We start from the raw sequence: 27246 nt of genomic DNA on the forward strand, positions 1-27246 counted from the left end.
TTTGTATCTAGCACTGCGTGTAGAATTGCACATTTTTACATCAGAGATACGTACACTGAGAGAAATTTTTAGTTCCGGTTACCGCTCAGTTCTTAACTATTTTCATTTTTTACCACAATATAAAAATATAGTTCTAGGTAGAAAATGAAAATTAGTTTCATAACTGTTTGCCAGAAAGTCTAGTATCCGTTTCTATTCTTTCTCATTACGATCACTGTTACTATATTTTCTTGGAACAGTTGCGAAAATTTAATGCTTGGGCAACAATAAATTGACGTCAAAGCCTTGTTTAACGAAAAAAGTAGAGTAAACCTCACAAACTGATTTTGCGTTGGAATCACCAAAAAAGGATCGACAGTAGCGCAAAATGGTTACGCGTACCTCGTTTTTCGTAATTCCAACAACATTCAAACAGTTTTTTTTTTTTTTAAAGATACTTGTTTTACTGAATTTTTCTAGTTACTATAACAAATGAATTTTTTTTCAGTTTAGACTTTGTTAACAATCGACATAAGTGACGGTTCACCCGTTCGAGAAAGTGACTGTAGCATTGTAAAGAAACTACACCATCGATGACACGAAGGACACTTTGCTTCGAAGTTTAACTTTTCTTTCAACATCATCTTACCGCCGGCTGTCAACTTTCTGTTTCACCATTTTCAGAAGTTTCGCCCGACGAAAGTATGATGGAGATGATCGGCGACTCCATTATCAACGAATCTCCAAATCCGACACTGACCGATGGCAACGACGAGGCAGCGATGGCTGTTATCATGAGTCTCCTCGAGGCTGATGCAGGTTTAGGAGGTCCGGTAGATTTTTCTGGGCTACCCTGGCCGCTTCCATAAGTTAAGACTGTATTTTAACGTATGTAAATGTGATAACTTCATGTACCGAAAATAGTGCAATTTTCAAGAAGGATTGTCGCTGTGCGCTTACCGCGTTTGCAAAGGTGTTTGAATGCTTTTTACATCGCGCCAAAACGAGCTTGGCTCACTTCAGAATAATACTCTTAATGGTAAAAATGTTACGATGTTCAAAGTTGTACAGGCGACGATAGATAATTGTAATTGTAATATAAGTATAGATTTATGCGTATGCGTGCGCGTGTGTGTGCGTGCGTGTGTTTATTAAAACAAGTGTCGCCTGTACCATATCAGGTCTCTACGATTCGGTGATTATTAATTTTTCCCATAATTCGATTTTTCGATTTTGCAGTTAATCGGTTCTTCAATTAATTGAAAATCATTCCGCTCAGCGAATCATTTCTTAATTTAATCGATTCATCGGTTTATTTGGTTGCTTTTCCGATAAATCAATCAATCGAGTGTTATATTTATTTGTACAATAGAAAATTATTGCAACACGCGATGAATTTTTATCAAAAAAGCGAAATAGGGTGATCTCCATAAATGTGTAAGTACTTAATTAGTAATCATGACCATACATGTGTAAATATATAGATAATATGTGTATACGTACATAAATATGTATGCGGTATATTATGTATAGTGCGCTGTCAAGTGATGCATACCTGATTATATTATAGGGATTACGAATAGTTGATGATTGCTGAATATTAAGCCGGATTGAATTTTTTACTCTTTATGTAATTTATACTTCTAAGAAAATATCCCTTCTAGTTTTATTTAGCAAATTGAATAAAATCTTTCTTTTCTTAATTCTTTCCGTTTTTTGACAAGTTCATTTTTATTTTTACTTCAAATGTCAATGAATAAATTGGATCGGATTTTAAATGCAAAGTGCTGATTATCTGCGAATAGTTGTCATTACGTAATAATTACTCAAAATAGATGTTGTATGTGAACATTGTGAACCCTGGAAAAACTTTTTTCTCCACATATCTGTAAAATCAAATCTTTTATACGTCAAAATATGTCTTTACTTTCATGCCAACCCTTTTTAATATTTTTTAACATGACTCGACTAGTTCTGTAATGTCGTTTTTCCGTTATTTTTTATTTATTTAAACTTACCTATTTGTCTTCAATTAGCATGTATTCTTCAACTTTTTAAAAGGAAAATCTTTTATTCTCTACCAAGTTGGTGCGTAGTGATGTCAAGACGTGAGGGATTTTTTTCAGATAATTTACCTAGTTCTTTTTTTTTTAATTCTTATCTGTTCGGAATATCTTCTAATTTCTATTACGAGAAGTTCGCAGAAAAAATTTTTAGCAGGGAAATAATATTATGGAATATTTTGAATGCAAGAGAAAAAAAACGTCTAAAGACACAAATTCCCTATCCAAACCTGAAATAATTTGTAAGGTTTTTTTTTGGCGCATGCACACTCTCGAATAACTTAATGTTACGCATTGTATAATTGAGCGCAAGTTATCTATCAATACGTCCAATTTTACGTGCTCTCAGTGACACCTTCGTTGCTTCTCAACTTTATAATCATCGGAGATCACCGACTTTCCGCACTTGTAACACAATGCACCATTCTCACGCAATGACCTTTATGCAAAATAAGATTGTCCACGCTTTCATGTAGATATTAAACAAATATCGATAAAAATAAGACATCCTTAATACACTGTGAAAAAGAATCGTTCTTTCGAAAAAGATTACTTGATGAAGGTAAAAAAAAAAAAACAAACAATATGTTGCTGCGAATGATTCTCATTGAGGCAACGAAAGATTTCGTGGAATCAACTAGCCAGTGTAGGTTTTGGGAAATAATTAAAGATTTGACGAGATCAAGTAAAATTAAGTTCGAGCAACAATAGTATATTGTGTTATGAGTGCGGAAAGTAGGCAATTTCCGATAACGATGAGCGTTAAGTTTGCAGCGTAATATTAAGTTATTCGATAATGCGCATGCGTCAAAGGAAGCCCTTGTGTGTAAAGTGTAACATTATAATAGTACGCGTGCCCGAATCTTGTTTTACCGCATTGTTTGGAAATTGGACATCTTACGCATGTTCCACAGGCTAAAAAAATTTAACCTTCCAAGCAAGTGTCAGGAGAAATATTTTTTTCGCCACCCGCAAAATAACGTATGTTTCGCTGAAACAAATTTTTTCTCAGTTAAATAAATTGCGATGAGTCTCTTTCAGGAAGACGTTTCTACCGAATTATTCATCTTTGCAAAATTACGTCGAAGACGAACACCAGATTTATCCAAATAAAAGATGAGGTCAACTTATCTGTAAGATGATTAACTTAGTTAAAATTATCTGAATTACGTACAACACTGCTTACAAAGAATATCGAACGATGTCAGTTTAAGTTTGCGAAATTTCGTAGGCATAATTAATATAACCTCACGATCTGTTATTGTTGACAATTCGAGTATTCGATGTTACATGCAAGTTTAGTCGTATAGTTATGTTAACCAAGTTATACCGAAGTTAGTATCTTTTATCGTAAGTAAATTATTATAAGTAGACATGTATTACAATAAATAAGTTGATAAGCGTTATCACTGGAATACAGCGTGATTGGTAAAACCCGCACCATCATGTTTCAATTAATTCATCAAAAACTAAGCCTTAGATGTCTGGAACCAAATTTAAGGGTTGACTCGTGGTTAAACCACTTTTAAATGGGAGCCATTTGATGTCAGCTAATGAGTATTAATTAAGAAACTATTCAACACTCAAAATTGCTCGAAGGCACTGCGGGCTTATTTCCAATAAGAAATAGACTAGTACCAAATAGCATGCGCTTTACCAATCGCGTTGTGCAGCGCATAATTGTGCTACTTACAATATTTGACGAATGGATAATTGTAAATGGTAATTCTTTGCGTGTACAATAATTACAGAGGACTAAGGCTGTGAACAGTGGTTCTATTTCACCGATTTCAATCGAGTTCAACATAGCAAGGTGATTAATATCCGTTTGTCTGTATTTAAAATACTAATAATGGGGTAGTACTTACAGTAATGACAATATCGCATATTATGTATAACTTCCCAGACAGCACACTTGTCGTCTGAAAGATGTCTAAAATAACATTAATAACAACAACAAGAACAACAACGACGACAACAACAAAAATAATAATAGTAATCACTACCAACACCCGTTATGACTGATGGTTGTCTAACGTCCTTGGCCTGAGTCGATTAGAAGCAGACGAAATCGACACCAGCGCTTCGATAGCCTCAATGGAACTAACGAATCACGTGGTTTACTGTGTACGTACATTGGTTAAAGTGACAGAACCACGTGACTAAATCTGTTTCTGATTGGCCATCAACCACGTGACCCGTTAGTTTAACTTCGAGTATTACAGGGCTAGTGTCAGTTTTTGGGGCTTCTAATCGGCAAAAGCTGCTGTGTGCTGCAAGCATAGGAGTCAGCCATCCAGCTAATATAGAGATTAGTCCCGGTGCTACAGACGATAGGGTATATCTAACGTCCCCATAAGCCGTTAGGCTTGTGCGGGGTACAGGAGGGAATGAATTAGCGATCATCATTATGCCTATGCAGCGGTCTCAAGGTGTTTAATAGAAACGCACGACAAGGAAAACTACAGAAAACCTTGCCCAAGTATAGGCAGACCCGATTTGAACTTTAGCTCGCCGATTCGGTGACTGAATGACGTGACCGTTTCAGAATTTTTGGGAGTTGTCGCTTAGGTTGAGGTCTCGCACGCTGCGCTACTATATGATCGGTAAAAGACGCCCTATGTTAATTCGGAAAGATGTCATTCAGTTTTGCCTGAGAGACACCTAAAAGATGTCTACAAGATGGCGAATGTAACGTTTCGTGATTTCTCTTCGCTGTCAAAGATAAGATATTTTGAAGACATCCTTTGCTGGACGGCCTAAGGGCGTCTCGAATAATAAGATGTCATTTGTTTGAGGTTATGAAGACAGTCGTTTTCTTTTACACCAATTTCCTGACACACATCGATACAATGTTATGTTATGGTTCAAGTTGATCAAACGCAAAGTGAAATGTATACCGCATAGCATTGGTTCGATCGACTCCACCCAGGCTAACAAATTCCTGTAACAAGAAAGCATCTAATTCTCAATAATTGATACAAATATTCCGATTTGCGTGAATTACAAAGGTTAGGTGAGCAACAGCGAACTAAGACAGTGTGTGGAATATCTGAAGGTGTTCATTGACTAGAGATACCGAATGTTGTATCATCTCTGGTTGTACTCAACGAAAGGGACACCCAGACAGTACAAAACTTAAAGTCGTGAACAAGATGTCTAACGGATGTGTGATGCCCCATTTTCTGACGTCTAAAACATATCTTCTTGCCTAAAAAATATCCGTGGGGCCTTATAGACTTGAAAAAATGACGGATAAGATATAAGACATCCTTTAGGCGTCTTCTGACGACTTCAATTTTTGGGCTGTTTGGGCGCTTATTAATCATAAATGCTCATTTTCTCGTTGAATGTTTCGTAGATCACAATGAATCAAATAAAAAAATACCGACTACGAACGACGCGCTGAGTCTGGATTTTTATGGGCAGTAAAATGTTGAAGCAATATTTTGTTACCCAGGAAAATTCAGATTGAGATCGAGACGGCCAAAGGTAGGTTTGTTGGACTTCTGTATGGACAGCGCGCGATCTGTTTGAATCATCGAGCTCATGCCTCATACACAGCTCGATGATTTTATTCCAGATGCCGATCAATCCAACGGTGAGAAAGCACGTGAAGAAAATTAGGCTTCGAAGCGTTTTAAATACGTCTTTTCGACAAATCAAAATCCATATCTTCGAATCGTCCTAGGGAAGGCACTTTTATGATAACTTTTTGCTTTGTCTGAAAGACAACTTTGCAATATGTGTGTTGTCTGAGTTGCTTTCGAATGATGATAACTATTCCTATGACTCATTATGTGTGTAATGAAAGAATAAGTACAGAGGTGGGTTATTGTTATTTCGACAAATGTACATTCAACTTTTTTGGATGAATTTTTGTCGAAAAATATCCCTCGATGTTGTAACGTTAAATTGCTGTTACCCTCAGTTGAGGACTTATCGTTGACACTTTCGCGCAATTCCCTAACTAGCCTGAATTTAATTAAATAGTAGAAAAAGATACTCTTTGGGTATCAGACGCTTCAGCGTCAAATTTTAGCCAAAAAGGAACGGCACGATAGGATAATAATCAAGGAATTCATTGTACGGGGTTGGCTAGGCTAAGGTACTTAACGCGAACTGGTAGCGTGGCGGTAGTTAAAGGCAGCTAGCGATAAATAAATAAATAAGCTCCAGTCAAAGGAAATTAACAGGTCAATTAGTCGAATATTGTTGATTGAATTTACAAGTTTCGAGTCAGTTAAGAATTCACTAGGTTTTATTCAACAAGTGAACAACAATTAACAGCTCGTACAATATTGGCTCGCGTTATTATTGGAAGTATAAAGTGAAACGATACATAGCTCTTAACAAAAGATGACAACTGACAAGGAAAATTAGACATATAGGTCGATCGGTATAAGCGATATAATAAAAATAATGTACTCAAAATTACACGTCACTGGGCGACGTGATTTTACCAACTTTTCCAAGAATGACCCTACAGTAATTATTAGTCTCTTGATTGGAAATGAGAGAGTACGAACTACACTTGAGATCGATAGTTGTCGAACTTGACGATAGCTCGGAGCTGTAGTGACAAAAGAAATAGACAAAATTTGCGGTAGATGGTAATTGACAAAGTGACAAGAGAGATTGAAGTTAATTAACAATTCACAAAAATCGGCAACTTCGAGGAGAGATTATCAAACAAAGTAAATTGCGGAAGCCAATTTACGAGAGGATTTTCAATAGACAGTCGAACTGATGAATTACGATACTTAAAAATTCAGGAAACAATTCACAGAGAAATTTTTGCATAAAAATGACAAGAAATTACGAGATACTACGTGAGATTACGAGATACTACGTGAGATTACGATATTTCGAGATATGTGAGATTTTAGAAAATATGCAGAACACATCTTATTATAGCAAAATTAGAGATGACACAAAGATACGGTATTACGAAGAATTGGGTGAGATATTACAGAGAATCAGGTAATGATACATAATCGCTAGAACAAAATAGAAAAAGATACGGGAGTATTCGGCGGCTTAATCTACGTTCAGACGTGTTTCAACTCGTACTCCAATTAGGAACTCGATTTACGATAAAAATTCATGCACAATAGCAAATAAAAAATAATAGGCGGTACAGGAAATAAAATATAATACAAGCACTACTGGTACAGAAATGAAAAGAAAGGAAAGATAAAAGATAGCTCAACATACTATAGAAATTACATAAGCAGTCTAAGAGAGAACTGCGAGAAAATCAGAGAAATTCAGATATATGAGAGAGACTTATTTGGTAGTTAAGAAGTCGCTCAAGGATACGGAATTAATTGATCAAGGAAATGATGCAGTTACACAACGGCTTGCAATTAGTGCAAATCGGAGTCGTGGACCATGATTGACAAAGATATTGGCATCACGCGATTCATCCAAAAGATAATTAACATTGAGTTTACAAGGAATAAGTTATAACTAGTAGTTTACTGTCTAACTTGTATAGAGTTCGCTTGAAATATCCCACCAAGGACACGTTTTACGCGAGTTTCCTTCAGTTGCGTGCCCTTGTGACGGCTTGTCCTAAAATGGCACGTTACAATTTATACATGAGAGTTTGTCAAGATCTTAAAATTTTTTACCAAAAATATCGGTCCATCCGGGTATTCACATGTGCGAAATACCGATTAAATTTTTTGCTATAGATATGCAAGTTGTACGTCTTTCCGGCAATAGAATTTTTTGAAAATCTTTACACAATCTTCAAATCAGTACGAGTTTTAACTATTACTTGTATACATGGATAGTCTATTTCCGACATCATCCTTTTGTCGGAAACTTATGATTCACAATTTCTTTAGCTTCGCTAACCAAGTATAAGGTTGTGAAATGAATGCAGTTTACGAAATTCGTTCAGATTATTAAAATAAATTTTGTACTAAATTCTGTAGGTTTGGCTGATATCATTCAGTAAGTACAGTCATTTTCACGATTATGATACAATATTAGTCACTTAAAGATAAGCATGATAATTTACAATTTTCGGCATGATACAACAGTTCACTATATTCTATATAAGATTTCACAAGTCGTTTTCACAAAGTGTGAAAACTTGATTAAGGGTTTCGTATCACACGAATTAGGAAGTATAGTATAAAATATGAATATAAATACACTTGAAAAGGTGTAATATATCTGTTTAATTATCGTTTAATCTTTTTTATTAAATAATTTTCACGTATATATACATTAGGCAAAGGCAAAGAATTACTGTAACCAGGTTCTGAGCGTACAGAAAATAAAAACCGTGCACGTGCGATTGTTTGTAATTCTTCCAGATCTTACCCTTTGCAAATAAAACTTTGTTTCTCGTCGGGGTACTTAAAACTGCATGAAAATTCATCATATGTAATTCTATACTGCACGTATTATTTGGCTACATATTGCGTGTTCCTGATTTATTCATCTTACATCCGAAATTTGTGTAAATAATTAAGGGGCGCCCTGGTCGATTTCGACGTTGTCGTATATATCTCTAAATATCGAAGTCCGCGTACAGTAAATGCGGAAAAGTGCTATTCTATACACAATTGTGATAAAAAAACACGCCAACATATTTTCATTCGACGCAGAAATAAAGAAATGACTCGGATTCTACAAAATCGAAATAATAAATTCGTGGAATTCGTGCCATATTTTTATTTCAGCACCAAATAAAATGCATTGGAGTATTTTTGTTCAGAGTTGTGTATAGAATGGGGCTGTTGAGCCCAGTTTTCGCGTTCAAGGTACGCGGATTTCAGTAATTAGATAATTAGACATATATACAATATCGAAATCAATCAGGGCGCCCCCTTAAGCTGTAGCTTCAAGTTTCTAACGATATTGCTTCGGTTTTGATTTTATGTTTCTTCTTACTCTTGTTCTCGCTAAAATCATTCTCTATTCTTATATTTCCGTTCGGCATGCTTATATCGGATTCATTTTCCAATGCAAAAACTTCAAGTTTCACTTTATGTTTTTTTTTTCTTCTTTCATTTGGCAGTTCACTTTGCTTTGTTTTATTTACATCAGACTCTGCTTCAGATGATAAGACTTCAGCTTTTATTTTGTGCATTTTCGTACTTTGCTCGTTGCCTGATTCAGTTTTCATCTGATAAGCATTTCGCTCATACATATCTGACTCAATATCGCAATATGTTACTTCAACTTCGGCTTTAGTTTTCAAACTTTTTTTTACATAAGTTTTATCATCGATATGTTCTCTTTTCAATTTCTTAGATTTTGGAGGCAAAGTTTCTTCAACCACATCACTGTTTTCTGAAATATGCCTTACACTTTTCTCCAGGTCTGCAGAAGTTTCTTCCATCTTAACTTTATTCCTCTTTTTCTTTTTCGTAGGAACTTCATCTCTGTTAGTTTCTTTCTTCAATATTTTGGATTTTGGATACAATTCGTCGTCAATATCTCTGTCCTCATTGATCGGATCCTCCCCGTACAAATCAAGCTTAATTTCTGGGAATGAAATATTAGTTTTAGCCTTGTGTTTCTCCATCTTCTTCACGTGAATTTCATCCTCGCTGTCATCATTTTCCAACTCTTTCAGCTTTCTGGGCAATAATTTTTCGTCAATATCACTATCATCCCTCGTGTGAATAACTTTATTTACTCTGCTTTTACGATCGACAACAAATTCATTAGAATCTTCTTCACCCTCTTCGTCACTGTATGAAAATTTTATTGCATTTGGCTTGGCTACAGGTTCATCATCTTCATCGACAGCCTCAAACGTATCGTCCAATGGCTTACAATTCCGCAAATAATTCCTGTGACAAATAAAGTGAATTTATGTCAATCTATTTCAATTCTATTCAAGCAATCATTCGCTATCATTGCAGACACGAAACTGTTACTTACTCAGCATCCATAGAACCTCTAATATATGGCAATCTGCCTTTGAGTTCCAGATACGTTATGGTAAATCTAACTTCTTGTCCTATCTGGGTATAAAAACCTGGCCAATTTTCATCTTCGTCTGGTCTTGGTATAGACACATTGAACACTTTATTCAGTAATATGCCGACATGATCTTGGCTCTTTTTGTTGACAATGCCTAAAAAAAATTATTTATACGCCAATCACATACTTTGGTACAAAATAGGAAAAAAATAAGTCAAAGCATATCATTTGCTACTCACATTTATGATTCAGAAATTAATTTTGCAGGACTGATTACGTGAGTAAGAAAATTAAACCCAGCCACTTGCGGCGATATTTTTTGAAAATGTGTTGCTCAATTCATGATGCAAACTAACGACGCAAGATCATGAAAATAGTCAAGTGTTCGGACATGATTTTTCTCCACAGCTGCACGATTATCAAGTTTGTTCAGAACTTAATTTTATTAGCTTTCAGAGATATTTTTCCTTGTCAAGTGTTATTAGCAAAAGAAATTTTAATATATTGGTTACTCAGAACCTGAGAACTCATTGATTTTCTTCAATTTCAAAAAACAACAACTTTCCGTATTTTTCGATGTATCAGCTAGAGGTACCTTTTAATTCATCTCCAATGTTGGGTCTGAAGATGTAGAAGTCAGCTTCAATATCAACGTGAATGAAGCATGCGTCGTTCAGGATTGTTGCCACTTTATTTAATATTTTTGGATTCTTGTAAGACAGAATAATTCCATTTAATCTGAAACAAATGAGAAAACACTCATTGTCAATATCTATTGAAATATATCGATAGTTACATATTAATCTCGTTTTACACGCTAAAAGCTGGACTAAGCCCTTAGATATAAAATTTACACTCTAGGAATGAATTCATGATACTTCAATTATTTAACTATTCGATGTGGCTTACTTTGCATCGTAGGAGTTTAACGTAGAGCCCAAAATTTCCTTCAGCGCAGTGTTCAAATTACTAAGATGGAACGGATGGAGTCCCAGGTGTTTTTTACATCGTTCGAAATAGACGTGTGAATCCTCGTCTTCGAGGAGTCCTCTCAACTCCAACTGTGTCCACGTCTTTGCATCGATCACTTTACCTGCCATTTGGCGCGATATGTTGGGAGAACTCAGTACTCACGTCTTTTTACCACCGTATAATGTATTTTCACTTATTTTGTACCCGAATCACATGCAGTGCACATCAATAGCTTCTGCCGCCGTTGATTTTCATAACCTAACTTATTTCACGACACCCACATTACACCGAGCATGGAGACTAGAGTACAGTCTCCATGGCACCGAGCTACAATCAGTACATCTGCGATTTCGCTCTTCAGTCATGGATTCGAAAACCTGCTAGTCGGACTTGCGTATCGAAAACATCGAATAGCTACTTCTTATGTGAACAGCGGGTCCGAAGGCATTCTGCAATTTCAGCACAGCCAACCTGTACCGACAGTCATTATTTGTTGTCTAAAAATCTCAAGCACTGTACTCGATAAGAAGGGTCGAGGCATACGGGCAAAAGAATGGTATACATTTTGGTGCAGTTACGGGTCTATAAAATTAACATTCAATAACGCTCGGATGATAAAATAAGATTTTCATTACTCCGTGGTAGATGCCAGAGTTATGCCCACTGATCTCTATATTATCCCTGGTCTACACATACGCTTGAAGTGGGGTCTTAAAGTGCTCCATTAAGGCTGATGTGTAGCCGAGTTTTTTACGAACTTTAAGCGCCTCCCACTTAAAGATTTTCTGAATCCCACTTGAGCTCAATTTTCAGCGAGAAGTAGCGCCAACCAGCCCCCTGACACACGGTGCTAAAAGTGGTTCGCAAAATGTCCCTCGATTCTGCCGTCAATTTCCACCACTAGTGGCGCTAGTAGTTACCTGACGAGGCTGACGAGCTTGCGCGCGGTCAGCGAGGGCAGCGAGCGTGTCAGAAGTCTACTACTAGCGCCACGTAGAGGAACTAAAAAACGGGGACAAGACGCGTACAATTTTCTAGTATACAAGCAGTGGTGAGTGTCAGGGGGCTGGTGTCAACCGTACCGACATGACAGATATATTGAAATCTCGCGTGGTTTGAACCCGTTCTTGTTCTTTGTGCCTTGTTCTTTTCTTCGGTCGGCATTTTGTCGTAACCAAGTTTGGTACATATTTATTACTTGAACAATTATTGATATGAAAATATAATCTATGTTGAAGTATCATCAGGGTTTGCAACAAACAAAACGTGTTTCAACTTACAGATGAGAGATGTGTTGATTATAAGCTATTCAAAAAATAGACAATAAAAGATAGATAGATGATTATTAATTAATGAATGAAATTACGGAGAAAATTGCATTATATTGTTTCATATATTGTATTACTGAGGTTATAAACACTAACTGACAGTTCTTATGTTCTTCTCGTTACTCCGTTTGATGGCTAACAAGGCTTTCTAACCTTCAATTGCTACACAGTTCTTGTTTTAAATTCGTTGACCCAACACAGTTGCAGGCTTACCAACTCGGAATAAATTTTTGTCATTAAAGTACTGTGTGTAGCTGAGTACACACTTTATCCCGAACTGACTTGACATACTGACTTGACGTACTGACTTTAAGACCCCCACTTAAAGTGTATGTGTAAGGTTTCTCTCTGATGTGTAGACCAGGCATTAGTGGGTGCTTTCCATTTACTGACTCAAATCGACTTGTGTCGCTATTTCTGGTGTAACCGGCCAATCTGGGCAAAGGAATACACCAGAAATAGCGACACAAGCCGACTTGAGTCAGTAAATGGAAAGCACCATCAGTGAAAGCACCCAGTAAGAACTTGTCCCCAGTTTTGAGGTAACGCAAGAATTGTCCGATTGCGATTTAAGCGCCTCTTACGGAAATAAGTGAAATTTCCGCTACAAAATGTAAAAAAAGAAGGGCGGTGATCGTAACCTATAAACCTCCGTACTATAAGCATGCTCCGTAAATTCGTAAAATATGCATTTGAATCGAGTGAAAACCAGTGATAACCGAGTAATTGCTTTTCCAATCTCAACCGACATTAAATCCGACGAAAGGGTGGCAAAGCGCGAATCGCAAGATCATAGGGTGCAGCGGGGAGAGCGCTAGACGGACTTACACCGCAAGAGGCACTTAAACTGCGCCTTGACAATTCATCTTACCTTGCTCCAAAAATCGGACCAACTTTTGAACCGAGCGCTCCTTGATTATTGTCTCCCTCCTATTTACTTAAATGTATGTAGAATTAACATTGAAGTCACACAAGCCAAATACATTTTCTACACCCCTGCCCCGTAGAATGGTCAGAAGTTACTGCGATGCCACTTTATACTGCGGTAACTACGCCAACTAAGAAAAGCCCAGCTCAGCGCCCTTTACGCACGAAATTATTGTTAATCGTTATTTTCGTTCACTAACCTCAATGTTGTATGGAAATAGTCGTGCAATGACTCATTCCACTCCTGATTCTTTTCAGAATCAAAAAATTCTCTCGTCCATGGACTCCAGTGTCCGAGAAATGCGAAAAGTGCAAAAATGGTAATGCTTATCAAAAAACGAGACATTTTTTTGATGATCTTAAAGGCATGAGTAAGTTCCCTAAATTCCACTATTAAAAAGGAAGAGATTCACTTTCGAAATTGGAACCATTCTCGCTCATTTCTTTACTTATGCAACAAAATATAAGGTTGAGTTTGCTCGGTCGGTAAGAGTAGGAGTACTGCGTGACCTTAATTGGTTTGCTAATGCTGGTGCTCTTGGTGCTCTCACTTCGCAAAGCATGTGCGATGCGCGCCGTTTCTCTCGGCTTGAAGTGTGTTGCGTATTTACGTATAGACTGGACTGTATGAATTACGACCGAATTGAGTATTAAAAATGGATCAGTGTGACATTGAGATGGAAGATAATAACGCGAATGACACAAGCAATATAAACAAAAGAACGAATGCGGTTGACATTGAGTCTCAAACCTGTGATGAAAGTTCGCAAGACTTGTTCAATGGTAAGAATTTTTCTGTGACTACTTCGGATCCTTTGTTTTCGTCTTGTTCGAGCTTCATTCACGCGATTGTATTTCGTTTCCACCTTCGAATTACATTTGTGGTGTATACTCGGATTAATTAACTGAGGAAATTCATTGTGTATCGTGTCAAAAGAATTTAGTCAGTACAAAGTGTTCTTTCTCAATTCTGACACACTTTCGTTCCTACTTTTACGTTCGAAAGCTGTGAATCCTTTGGGATCGGTAAGTTGAGAAAAAGTCTTCGGTCTTTGAGAATTTCATGAATCATTCATTTCACCGAAAAACTGCTGTTTAATTGCTGTGTTCTGTCAAACATTTATTTAAATTTTGCTATCCAGCAGAGTGAAAGAAACTTTTTCAAAACTTCCTTTTTTAAAATAGAAATTGTCAGTTCCATGATCAAAGTTCTAAACTTTACTTATCTCCAATTTGTTGCACTTATTGTCATTGACAATAAAGTTTCATCAACAATCGAAGGAAGTAACAACTGCAACGATTAGAATTCTTGAATGTTTGTACCATGGATTGATCCATGCCAAATATTTATGTCAATTAATCATCATGAAATTTCTAAGACTTTCGACACTAGGTATATACTTCTGTGCCAATAATAAAATAATGTTAGTCGATAAAAACATTAAATGTTAGCTGAAATTATGGATCTATGCAGAAATGTATAGAATTAAAGTTTCTTACTGGACTTCAGAATATTGAAAACACAGCATCGATCATTTTTATCAAAAATTTGTGATTTTCCAATCAAAGTTGAGCTATAAAAATTATTATTAAATCACCAAAACATATCAAACACAAATCTAAGGTATGCGAGAATTGCTTGCAAGATTCACGAGCACTATTACAGGCCTGCCATTATATAGATGAAACATTTTTTCCAAGATTCATTTCTCTTTTTTATCAATGCAAAAGGTTACCTGTTTTGCAATAAATAAATAAATAACTAAATAAATAAATAAATAATTGAAAGCTTCTATGGGCAACCACATTTTCAGACGATGCATCAGCAGGAAATTCTCCGTGTGTCAATTTGGACGTGTCTCAAATCATCGGACTTAAGTCTCCTCTAGATTTATTTGCAACCCCGACACAAACTTCAAGGATACGGAAAGAAGAGAGGTAAATGATTAACCATTTATAGAAAATTCAAGGCTGTTACAAACTTGGAAAAGTTTGAAAAGTTGAAGAATTTTGAAAATAAGTATAATAATTGATAATACATCATAGTATATCATAGTATCAATAAGTAACTACCCTAAAATTGTTAAACTTATAGTGCAATTCTCTGTGTAAACGTAATAATTGCAATTAAGAATGTGTCTTTCATTTTTCAGCAGGAGTCCAACTCACGCAACTGTTCCAAGTATACCATCGAGTCTTGTACCATTTATTTCAACAGTAAACGAGTCCTGGACTAGCGACCTTGAAACACCTCAAGCAAAAACAGTAGAGTTACACCAGAATCAAGTAAACGTGCAGCCAAAGTCATGCGAATATGTAAGATAATTAATAATGATGTATCCAGTATTCGGCGTATTCTCACAAAAAATGATCTCATCATCCTTGCAATCAGATAAATTTCTTGACTTACTGTGTCGCTCACGATTCTCATTTTCAGGTTGGAAACAAGGGGTATGATTTGATGGTATCAAACAACGTCACATCTCATGTAACGACACCAAACGGTTGTTTTACTGCTAAAGTTGAAGATGAAAGCCTGTCCGCTTCTCCAGTTTTACACACTATGAACAAAAGGCATCGACCCAAGCGTCGCATACTGAAGTCACTTGAGACTACTATTCCAAAGACCATCTTGAGAAATGCTACTAACACCCACACATCTGTTGATAATATCGCAATGAAACCAATAGATCATGATTATGATGGTGTTACTTCGGTGTCAAGTGATTTCAACGACATTACTAATAGTACTTTTGTTATTGTTGATAATCGTTCACTTCACAATAGCAATATTTCGCAAATACATAGTGAGGAAGAAGATGTAGAAACTAATCGTTCAAATGAAGGTGTTGATAGTAGATTCCTTTTTCACAAAACTATTACCTCGGATCTAGAACATCAGTTCATTACTAATGATATTTCGAATTCTCCTTTGGTCATGAATAGAAGCTCGGAAAATATCTACAAAGAAAATTTATCGATGACTGGATTGCAGAATTGCAAAGACTCTGAAAAAATTAATCGCAATGATACATTGGGAAGTAGAAAACCTCTAATAGGAAGTGCTAAAACTTCTGTATTTAATTTCGTCAATGACAAGGTGCTCCTAGATTCGACAGAATTCAATTCATGTAATGACAAATCTGACTCAACAAATATAAGTCTTTCACGTAAAAAGTCTATGACGGCACGTGTCAAGCTGATAAAAGAGTTGAAGAAAAAGAAACAGCAGGTCAGTAAATTCGAACCTGTTGATATTCCAATTCATGTTTTTACCAGAGCAGCTGAAGCTTTAGAAAGTGCTAAAATATCAGCGACGGCTTCACCCAAAAAACATGACTTGAAAAAAGATTGGGGATTAATATCATTCACAGAAATGTGCTTACTGGAAGAAGAAGAACTGAAGAATCAAAATTTGCCTCAGTCATTGGATAATTCAATTAACTATTCTGAGGTACCAGCTGACGAAGCAAATGACTTAGCTAGCTCACTCAAAAATGGTGAAATTGTCATCGACAAGGAAATTCCTAAGAAATTGTCTGCTGCGTCCTCAGAAGCTGATGGTAACCACAGTGATGTATTTTCATTGCCGTTGACTCACACAGAAGAGCCTTTGATAGACATTGATGAATTTAGTCCATGGTTTTACCCATCAAATGAAACGAAGTCTGCGTCAACAAGCGACTTGAACAACGTAACAAATATACCTCAAGGCACATTGAAGAATATGCAAAAAGGATCAGAAGCAGCTATGGAGCAACCGGATCGAAACGAAGAAATTAGGAACGGAGAAAATCAATCGAAAATTTGGCCATCCGGTTCTACAGTTGTTAAACAATCCAATATAAGTAAGAGCAGTATTGAAAGTAATGATCGATTGTGCGTTCCGGCAGCTTTGGAAAACGTTAAAAGCGATAGCAGAACTTTGTTACAGTCGTACAGTTCGCCGGGATTCTCTACGGCCAGTGGTAAGCCAATAAGTATAAGTGAGGACAAGATTAGGAGAGCGACAGAGTTATACAAGGAGATCGCCATGCAAGATCAAAGCGGTTGTGATGGTATGTTGTTGGATGAGATATCGCGAAATCATGTAACGAATAAAGTGACAATCAATGCTAGTATTCCTCGGAGTTCCGCCAGTTCAGCAACTGCTATTACAGCTAATAAATCAGTGATTAATACCAGCAAAGATAACCTGGCAAAGACTGTCCATTCGTTTGAAGAGGTTGGTTGTCATAGGAAAGCAATCGAAACAGTGGACATGCCACAAATTGGCTCATGTAAAGTTTCTACGTCTCGAGGCTTGAAGCGACAGAGAGAATATTGTGATACCGATTCCTATGGAATGTCTGAAGTCGGTTCCAACTTTGGATTTACAACGGCTTCTGGAAAGCCTTTACTAGTCAGTGAAATCGCTATGAAAAAAGCTAAATTATTAATGTACCAGGACGAAAGTTTAAAGCATCAATTGCCACTGCACGAGGAACCAAAAACGAAGCTGAGAGACTTTGAAAATGTGAAAAAAAATAACTCTGGCATTAAGAGTTACTGTGATGCCCAAAAGACAGAAATCACAGTTACGCATTCCCTCAATTGTGATACTGGAAGTGGTGGACATGTTGAAATTAAACAATCATCCACGACAAAAGCAGGAAATCTGTCGAGTGATAAATATTCTAGGCAGTCGCTGGAGTTATCTGGTACAATTTCCCAGAAGTCTTATTCAGTTACTGAAAATCATTCCAGGCAGCTGGTACTGTTGGAAAATGAATCACAAGTAACTCGATCAACTTCAAAATCTGAATCAGACAAATTAAATCTGGGCAATATTTCTAAAAACGTTTTGACCGATGTTACTTCTAATACAAAAGTAGCAAAGGACTTTGGAAGAGCTAGTAATGCAGAAAATTGGACCGCCAACAATTATGCAATCAGCAATAAAATTTCGCATAATTCTACAGGATTTAACACAGCGAGTGGTAAAGCAATACCTATTTCAGAAAAAGCACTGTCTAATGCTAAAATACTATGGACGCAAACAGTAGATGGTTGTGATTCTGACTCATTTAATCATATACTTGATAAAGAAAATTCAATAGCGAGGCTTCCAACTGACAGTGAAAAACCGCCGAAAACATCGGATCAGATGTTGTCAAAAGTTGATATCAGGATGGAATCTGGAGAACACAATACTGGCGATTCTGAGTTTTCAAAATATAAACCTGACAATAAGTATACAACTGCTGGATTCTCAACTGGCAGTGGCAAACCAATAAAGATATCAGATCAGGCATTGACTAAAGCAAAAATTTTGATGATGTCTGAAGAACAGAATAGCTTTGAATTTTCTCAACTGAATCTTCAAGCTCGCAATAAAGATACACGTGAAGATTCAACAGCTAACAGTGACTGGACAAAAATCGATGAGAGTGTAACAATGAAAGTTAAGAAACCCGTTGTCGATAAGCAGGAAAATAGTCCACAACACAATGATTCAAGAAAGCGTAACAGTTCAGCTGTTGAAGTTTGTAATAGTAATAATATTTCCGTATTCACAACGCCTGGGATCCAATTATTATCGGAAAATATTACATCTGATGATACATCTGAGGGTGCGCTACTTTATCAAAAGTCTGAAAAGGTGGGTCTTAATTCCGATATACAAGCACGCAAATTATTTGCCGAAAGGGATTGTGATACAGGTGAGGAGATGGAAAACATGGAACATCGCTCAGAAGAGAATCAAAGTCTTGGAATACCGGTGAATAGCAACAAAAATTATGCTTGTCATATGTTGAAGTATGATCGAAAAAAAAATAATACAGTTCGAACGCACGCGAAATCTGACATATTTCCCGTAAATGACAGACTTATGATCCCTAAGCTCGAACCGCAGAAGTCTTGGCCAACGAATCCTCAGAATACTAGTGCTCCTCAATTTTCAAGAAAATTAAATGCTCATGATACAATATTCGAAGTTGTCGAAAACGATCGAAGGATGCCCACTGTTTCCGAAGAAATAACTGCAAGCACAAAAGCCTTACTTGCAGATGAAGCAAATTTCCAGGAAACGTTATTATGGGCCGCGGCAATCACGTGCAGTCCACCTCTAATTGAAAACGAAGAAACATCTGTAAGACCGTCAGTTATTCTCAACGAAGATTGCGACGTTCAGGAAATACCATGTAGTCCGATTATAGGTGACAGATTCCGTTCGCGTTCACGGAAAAAACATAAGCGGAAAAGCAAAAGTTCGTTGAAAAAAGATTTAGTGAATCTTGAAGTCACCAAGGATGATAAGAGCAGTGTGACCGGTGAGTTTGTAGTACAAAGAATTTATTTTACCGGTCTGCTAGTATAACTTAAAATATTGGAATGTTTCTTTACAAGGTTTGGAAGAGCAAATTGATAGTCAGTGCTTTCAACAATCTAGTGGTATCACGACCTCGACTTCTGGTTCATCTGAACAGTTGCGTAGGAACATTAGTCCAGTTATCGAGACTGCTTCAAGTTCGATGTTTGCAGAATATGAAGTAACTGAGAAAAATGTTCCAGTTTTCAATAATCAGGTTGATAATCCACCCAATCCAGTATCCAGTGTTGAGATTGAACAAGACGTAATCTCTAATATTTTGGAAAATCGTTTAGCAGCAACACTGGCACAGGTATTCAGAATAAGCATCCAATAAAAAAATATTGATGCATACGGTGATTAATAGCAAATTCAGTCCTTATCTGTCTTCAAACTCTTATTTAAGGAAAAAAAAATTCGTGCCAAGAAAAAATTCAAGTCGAAGCCAATCGCAGGAAGTTTATTTCTTTGCAAAACACAGAAAACGAAGCCCCGATTATCGTTGCGAGAACTCACTAACGGAGCTTCACTTGTACCGCGAACTTCTGATGAGGTAACGATCTCCCCTAAGTTGCTCTAAATTTCTTCTTGCATCTCAACTATACAACTATAACTTTATTTTATAGAGTTTTTTCTAGTCTTATATCATTCTTACAGCTCGCAGATCTAGCTGTCGGACTTGATATCATGGAAGTTACTGCGGCCACTGCAGTTCGATATAGATTCAAATGCTCCGATTTTTACAGGTGAGATTTAACATAAGTTTATATGATGCCGTGTGGTAGTTTCAACGGAGTTTATGCACATACAAAATTATTCGTCTACGTTTCTACTCGTACGCAGACTGCTAAAAAAGTGGGTGAATTTTGGAAATTTGTATCTCGACAACCAATTATTCAATTCGATCGGGATTTGTTTGGTATGTAGATCAAGGTTCATTTAGGTTTTCTTTTTTTCAAATTTGACTCAATGGACAGGTAGTATTGTTAGTGACAATAACGCTGACCATTTCACACGATGACATGATTTACGGAGCCCACGGAGCCATACGGAGCTGGATCTCAAAAACAGCTCAACTACTTCAACCGATTATCCAGCATTCTTTGACAGTTTATCCTGTCTGCCACGATCCGGAATTTTTTTTCTCTTCTTGACAAAATGGATAGTTTAGATTTCAAACTCCATTTTCGAGCAGTATATGTTTATGTGTCTAATTAACAAAAAAAAATGTTGTAATAAAAGAAATCGGAAGCATGGCAGAGAGGATAAACTATCCAAGAATACTGTCTCGAAATTCGAGGCAAATCGTTTCAGTCGTTTTTGAGGTATTATGGATACGCCAGAACAGCTCACCAAGCAATATGGTTGACATTATTGTCAATAATAGTGCTTCTTTTTATTTTGAATTGATTATAATAATAATAGAGTAATTGTTTGTTGAGTTTTATATTCCTAAAACTTAACCACTTTTTCAGTTGTCTACTTGCACATATCCTCTCAGTAGTGAAAAGAAATTCTGTAATGAATATACGCCTTGAATATAAGTGTCTTAAGTCTTTTGTGTTCTGCTCAAATGTTTCAGCAAAGATAAAATATGTACAGATGTTTATGGAATAGTGATGGTCGATGGTGGCTTGTTGATTTTTGATGAAAATGGTTACGCTGGTGTTGACGAGTTTGAGCAAGCATTTATAGCAAGTCCCGGAGTGGATCCCTCTTTAGTACCCCATAAATGGGTAGGGAATCACTATCGATGGATTGTATGGAAATTAGCATCCATGGATAGAATGAAATTTGGAGATCTATCTTTTTCAAGGTAATATATCTACTTTATTGTGAATTTCATCCGTACATCGGTACATAAAACATCTGAGGTAGCTTGTAATCTAGAATGTTCTTTAACGAATACTACGAAACAGGATGTTGACACCTGATCATGTTATGGAGCAGCTGAAGTATAGATACGATCGAGAAATTGACAAGTCTGAGCGTCCGGCTTTGAGGAGAATCATAGAAAAAGATGACCCTGCATGTAGACGTATGATTCTGTGTGTAGCTACCATTACTAAGGTAAGATAACGTCACAATTTGAACCTCAAGTAGATGAATACTTTAAATTTTCTGAATTACAACTACGAAACCGTTTCTGATTGTTCTCTGATGATCAACTGTGAAGTAAATGTTTTTTCCAGATCGAAAATGATCAAGGCTTGGAAAAGATGGAACTAAGAACCATATCGACGTCACAATGGAGAGTGGAATTAACCGACGGATGGTATTCCATAACTGCAAGTATTGACGCAGCCATGTCGCGTTTAATAGCTTTTGGCAAAGTGCGCGAAGGTACAAAGCTTGTTACGTGCAGAGCAGAATTGTTGAACTCCGATCAAGGATGTTCCCCGTTAGAGGTACGCTTTTCATGAACAAACCTTCGTTGATCCTGATTAGACTATTTGCCTGTCTAACTATATTCTAAATATGTAAAACATCACATTAGATGCCAGCAGATGTATGCTTAAAAATTCATTCCAACTCCACCAGAAGAGTAAGATGGGACACTAAACTTGGGTACTGTAAACACGTGGGATCAATTTCAACAGGACTATCAGCTATACTTGTAAATGGTGGTCTGATTGGAAGATTGGATGTGATTGTCACCCGCGTTTATCCGATCCAGTACTTTGAAAAGAGTTCAAACGGCCAATCGAGTAAGATTTACAATTACCACGTTTTATGTCTCTGAAATTTTGTACAATTCTTTTCCACTTATCAAATTGCAACAAGATCATTGTACTCCATCGTTTTGGTGCAGTATTCAGAAATAAGAAGTGTGAAGACAAGGCAGCAATGGCCTATGAAAATGAACGTCAGGCGCAAGTAGAGACGATCTGCGCACAAGCACGAACTGAATTTGAAGCCAGGAATCGGAAACAGTCAAGGACTTCCTCCTCAGATCCCCAGACCGAACTCTGGTGCTGCGAATCCATTGAAGTACTAATTGATTCCAAAAATTAATCATTTAATAACTAATTCTAAAAAGTTTATGTATGTAAATATCATACGTTTACGTATTATTTTGAATCGCAGAGAGACCTATCTAGTCAGAAATCGCAAAGTTATCACGGTCCTTGCGAAATGTCTCAAAAGGCTTTCCACGATCACCTGCAATCTATGTTGACAAGGAATCTTCCTCCACCACGTAAAGTAACTCAAATTCTGAAGGTGCGCGTAGCGGAGGGTGAAAACACAGCTCTTCTTACAATCTGGGCACCCAGCGACGATACAAGTGATGTTTTAAAGGAAGGAAATCGGGTCTCTATCCACAATGTGCAAACATCTGGAAAAAGGTTCACTCACAGTTTTTCGAAAAGCATACATTTTTGTGTTACGTTAGCTCCTTATCAAATTAGATCACCACTGCTTCTAAAAAGCTAAGTCGATGAATGAATCTTGTAATATCTGTTCATAGATTTTTATTTATCTTATCAAAGACTTTTATTTACATCGTATATTAAAGACAGTTTTTTAGCTGCATTATATAATATTCTACAGGTTCGGTGAACTTCAGCTGACAGTTGGTCGCCAATCTGTTATCAAGTTTGAAGGCTCTGGCGCTTCTGCTTGTCATCAAAGATATTTAACCCCTATATCTGAAGTAGGTGTCACTGGATTTAGTCCACCGTTCGGCGAGTTTGACACAGTGGGAATCATCATATCCTTAGGCCCAGCGCCTCATGTGAGTTTTCATGTCTGCTGAACTAAATTGAATTAGCTTAAGAATCTCTTTCGTTCTGAAACCTTAGATTGGCTACTTGCGTACATTTACTTGACTTTAGAAAGGAGTGAACGCAGAAAAGATCGTATTTTGCAAGTGTTTCACTTTTTAGCAGATATCTACTCTGTTTTTGAAACTCACCGAAACTGTTTATTGTATCGATATTGCAAGCTGTACGTTTTTTCTATCGAATGTTCATTTTGTGATGTGATAAACGAATATGATGAGTATATGAATGAACGAATAACAGGATGATAACATTAGTCAATGACTAGAAATGTTTTTTAGAGCTTGGACTTCAAATGGTATTTCCTTAATGCTTTGGTGTAGAAAAACGCTAAACAGTTCTTACATTTTGCTTCAACTCTGTTATCGTCATCAGCATATAAATATTATGTTAATATAATAAAGCGATTAAGTCTATAATCGTCAGACAGATGAAAAAAAAAACTCTACTCTTACTGTCAATCTAAGATGGATGATTTTGTGTAAAGTTGTCGAAAATGAATCTTTCTAACGCTTGAAAATTTTTTTCTTAATCTATTGAAACGATTGCTGAAAGCCGGTTGAATTTAGTTATAGTTATGTCTGATTAGGATTTAAAATATCACTCTTCTGAACACAAAAACAAATTTTTTGTAAAATTACAACGATTTTCCTAACTTTTGAGGTGAAGAAAATGAAATAAAACTACTCGTTACCAGGAAATATGATTATGAGAAAAATCTCTGGCCCGTTTTTTGCAGGGCATGAAGAACTTCGAAGCTATGAACTTAGCATGCCCAAACGCTGACTGCTCAAGTTCTGCATATTTGTCAATACTTTTCTGGGATGGAATCAAAGCTCATGGTTGCTCGGATATCCTTTCCATTGGGTCGACAGTGGCTTGCACCAATCTTCAGTGGCGTCGAAGTACGCCGTGGGCGATCCCTGTAGCATACGCGACGGAGCACTCAACTTTCACAAGATATCCGCGTCAAGCTTATCTTCACTCGGCTTTTGACATCGTTAATAATCAGATCACGGTAATCTTGACATGTTAATTACACAGACCTTTCTTATCCTCAAAGTTGTCCAACTGTTCAGTTCTTCATCTGATAGTGAATTAGACGTTAACTATCTTACCCATCGAAGACTTTTTAATCCAAATACTGAACTTGATTGATATTTTCAAGGATCCACTAGGTTACATATCGCAGTGCGCCACTGACATCGCAAAAAAAAATGAGCAAAAGCCTAGCGCCACTCGATCTCCAGGTTCAGTCAACACATCGAATCAGGAGTCTTCTCCTGCAGTTGTTCTTTACCAGAGATATGGACCAGGAATGAGTCCAAGGACTCCTCAAGGAGCTCTGAACCCTGGGGGAAACACCACACCAGCAAAATATTCAATTCAGAAGCGATTGGAGAAGCTTCAATGGTACGGAGAGCCGCCTGACTTGTCGCCTATTCCAGTGAATCGATCCTCCTTAAAAATAAACCGGAAATTTGTACCACCTATACGAATGCCAGAGCATTAATAAGCTGAGTTCCGGAGACAGCAGTCCGTGTTGGATGTGTAAAATTAAATTTTATTTATAGTTGTTACTGTTACCACAAATTATTTGTTATTGCTTTCGTTTTTTTGATTTCTCTTGACACGTGAAATAGGATATATAAGCGCAGTGCGTTGTTGTAGAAAAGTTTTCTGGACTTCGTTTAGAGCGTAAGGTGAAAAAGATTAGAAGTTCTAGGATTAAATAAAGCATTTATTTTTATATCAATGAACATTATTTTCATATCACAGGGTTTTATATTGTTCAAATACCGCTGACGTTGTTATATGGAATAAGAAGAAAATTTCAGTCAGTGCGTTCTTGATTCCACAATTTCGTTGCTTATATTCATTTGCTCATTGTTGATATTTGATACTAGGGGCTTCGCCCCTGCGCGCTTCGCGCGCCAACCCGGGGTCGGCGCTTCGCACCTCACAGATTTTTTTATTTATGTAATCATCATTTATGACGAATACAAAGGGTTGTGGAGATATCGACGAATCCGTAACAATCGCGTTTAACCACTTTTCACCCCCTTAGGGTTCGAATTTCTAAAAATCACTTCTTAGTGGGTGCTTACGTTCCGAGGGGAATATGCATCCTAAATTTCAAGTTTCTAGATCAAGGGGTTTGGACTGTGCGTTGATCGTACTTGTTCCTTTATATATAGAGAAGATAACATGTAATATTTAATCTGTACAGTGTTGAATAACGAGTATGTAACAATACTAATTAATGGATCGAAGTCCGTTCGTCTCCACAGTAATTGTGCCCTCCACGCAACCTACACTAATACGCAGCATTTTCATTTTCATCATTTGAAACGGGAATTCCGGTTGTTTTCAGTGATTTGGCGGGGACAATTTTACCAAATATTCAGAAAATTAAAAATCACATAAGTTGAGTGCTATTGGGAAACATTTTAAAATAAAAACAGTCTGTTTTCTTCAGGATTCAAGTGAAACATATCGCGTGACTGAAAGCAAAAGAGCGTATGCGCCGTTTTACACCCTTTCTTAATTTGAATAACAAAAGGACGTATCTGTACACTATACTTTGTGTACTAAACTATGGCATAACTAATTAAAACCAAAAGGGCCTGTAAGTCTTCAATTTCCACGCGATTTTTTATGTCACCATCATGTTGTTACCCCGTTTGTTATAGAATACCATTTTTTGGCGCGTACGCTCTTGTGATTTTAGCCACGCTTTATTTGAAATTATTTTTTCCTTTGTAGAATTCATTCTTTACCCAAGAGTTGAAATTCTTTGGTAATGATACACACGCCTTACAGATTAAAATCGAGAATTATGAGTTCTTCTAACTATGTCAGAGCAAACTTAATCAAGGCGGCATGATATTCCACTTTTAAGCAACGACACCAACCATCGTTACTATCTGATTCACACGACTTAAACAGTTAGAGTGTATTCGAATTGAGAAGCAGTATTATCTTATCTTAATCCTCACAACAACCTAAACAAACACTCCACCAGTCCTTTTCGTATTGTTGAGCAGGGTTTACAGACCGTTTCAATACCGCGGTCATGTTGATAATATCCGGAATTAAATTGTAAAGTGATCGACCTTCTGCATCGTGAATGCAGTTAAATTTGTTTGATACAAAGGAAGGGATTTACTTCTTTACCTACTACTCCATTACTCACACTTCCTATCTGCTTATTTTATGTCGAAACCAAATTGACTAATTCTGGGCTATAAATATTCTCGATTGAAATACGTAGCAAAAAAAAATAGAAAGCTGTTCAGTTTGCTCTGTAATGAATTCCGAATTGATCGATATGTTCCACGTTACTACTTATCAGTAAATCGTGTCGCTTTTTACCGAAAATGTTTCTGATCTTAAATGAATTTTTTTTAACACTGTCTCGCGATTTTGCACGATCATTATAAATATCTTCAATCAATGGTATAATATCGTATGATAATCGTTAAGACAAATTTTGTACCCTTATCATATCCCGGAATTGATCAATGATCGTCAATCATTCGAAACGGTTTTTAGGAATAATAGTCATTTAAATTGGTATTTTGATCAAGAAGTAAAGAATTTGAATATCTAACTGACGCTGCCAAAATTGAAAGATTTCGAAAACTTTACTCGCAAATTTCTGGTAACTGGAATACTTTTGATTATTCCTTGAGATGCTTCTGCAGGTAGAACATTACCTGAGAAATGACAAAGCGGGCATTCCAGTTATACTATACATTTATGATGGGATGCGGCTTTACCTGCATCGACGGACGAGTCCGATCCGAACCTCGAAAGGGTCATTAAGGATAAATCGGTGAGACTGTCTAAAAGGTGGAAAAATTACAGGGTGTTGACAGACCGGGAAA

General features: G+C 36.8%; 3 protein-coding genes across 10 annotated transcripts in view; 2 read left to right on the top strand and 1 right to left on the bottom strand.

Annotated features, from left to right (window-relative positions):
- Nucleotides 1-1682, top strand: part of cyc (basic helix-loop-helix ARNT-like protein cyc) — a 60576-nt gene extending 58894 nt beyond the window's left edge. For 6 of the 7 annotated variants that reach the window (XM_046636266.2, XM_046636264.2, XM_046636263.2 and 3 more), the window contains one exon: nt 664-1682. In XM_046636266.2, the coding sequence (XP_046492222.1) occupies nt 664-848 (185 nt within the window). In that variant the 3' untranslated portion in view covers nt 849-1682. The remainder of the gene's footprint in view (nt 1-663) is intronic. The other variant, XM_046636269.2, reaches the window with a different exon arrangement.
- Nucleotides 1683-6281: 4599 nt separating this feature from the next.
- Polr1F (RNA polymerase I subunit F) lies at nt 6282-11437 on the bottom strand. The gene is made up of 4 exons (XM_046636273.2): nt 10905-11437; nt 10591-10733; nt 9954-10149; nt 6282-9862 (listed from the first exon to the last, which is right to left on the bottom strand). The coding sequence occupies exons 1-4, from the start codon at nt 11093-11095 to the stop codon at nt 8905-8907; spliced, it is 1488 nt and encodes a 495-aa protein (XP_046492229.1). The 5' UTR covers nt 11096-11437; the 3' UTR covers nt 6282-8904.
- A 2339-nt stretch (nt 11438-13776) lies between these two features.
- LOC124223894 (breast cancer type 2 susceptibility protein) lies at nt 13777-25837 on the top strand. Of its 2 annotated transcripts, none has more exons than XM_046636259.2 (16): nt 13777-14005; nt 15037-15160; nt 15376-15538; nt 15660-19536; nt 19613-19887; nt 19981-20127; nt 20232-20320; nt 21157-21390; nt 21494-21644; nt 21767-21982; nt 22072-22282; nt 22387-22565; nt 22662-22921; nt 23127-23310; nt 24096-24374; nt 24525-25837. In XM_046636259.2, the coding sequence occupies exons 1-16, from the start codon at nt 13879-13881 to the stop codon at nt 24867-24869; spliced, it is 6861 nt and encodes a 2286-aa protein (XP_046492215.1). In that variant the 5' UTR covers nt 13777-13878; the 3' UTR covers nt 24870-25837. The 2 variants fall into 2 exon arrangements, with proteins under 2 accessions (XP_046492215.1, XP_046492216.1); XM_046636260.2 differs by having other exon boundaries at nt 15379-15538.
- The last annotated feature ends 1409 nt before the right edge of the window (nt 25838-27246 follow it).

This window comes from Neodiprion pinetum, chromosome 7 (genome assembly GCF_021155775.2).
Source record: "Neodiprion pinetum isolate iyNeoPine1 chromosome 7, iyNeoPine1.2, whole genome shotgun sequence".
Taxonomy (NCBI): Eukaryota; Metazoa; Arthropoda; class Insecta; order Hymenoptera; family Diprionidae; genus Neodiprion; species Neodiprion pinetum.

Excerpts from the sequence above, each read along its gene's own strand:
- Polr1F (XM_046636273.2), bottom strand. The coding sequence starts at position 11,095 with ATGGCAGGTAAAGTGATCGATGCAAAGACGTGGACACAGTTGGAGTTG. Across the intron at positions 10,734-10,904 it reads TTAAACTCCTACGATGCAAA|ATTAAATGGAATTATTCTGT; the intron begins GTAAGCCACATC and ends CATTTGTTTCAG. Across the intron at positions 9,863-9,953 it reads AGAGGTTCTATGGATGCTGA|GAATTATTTGCGGAATTGTA; the intron begins GTAAGTAACAGT and ends TATTTGTCACAG.
- LOC124223894 (XM_046636259.2), top strand. The coding sequence starts at position 13,879 with ATGGATCAGTGTGACATTGAGATGGAAGATAATAACGCGAATGACACA. Across the intron at positions 19,888-19,980 it reads TAGCAGCAACACTGGCACAG|GAAAAAAAAATTCGTGCCAA; the intron begins GTATTCAGAATA and ends CTCTTATTTAAG. Across the intron at positions 22,566-22,661 it reads GGTGCTGCGAATCCATTGAA|AGAGACCTATCTAGTCAGAA; the intron begins GTACTAATTGAT and ends TTTGAATCGCAG.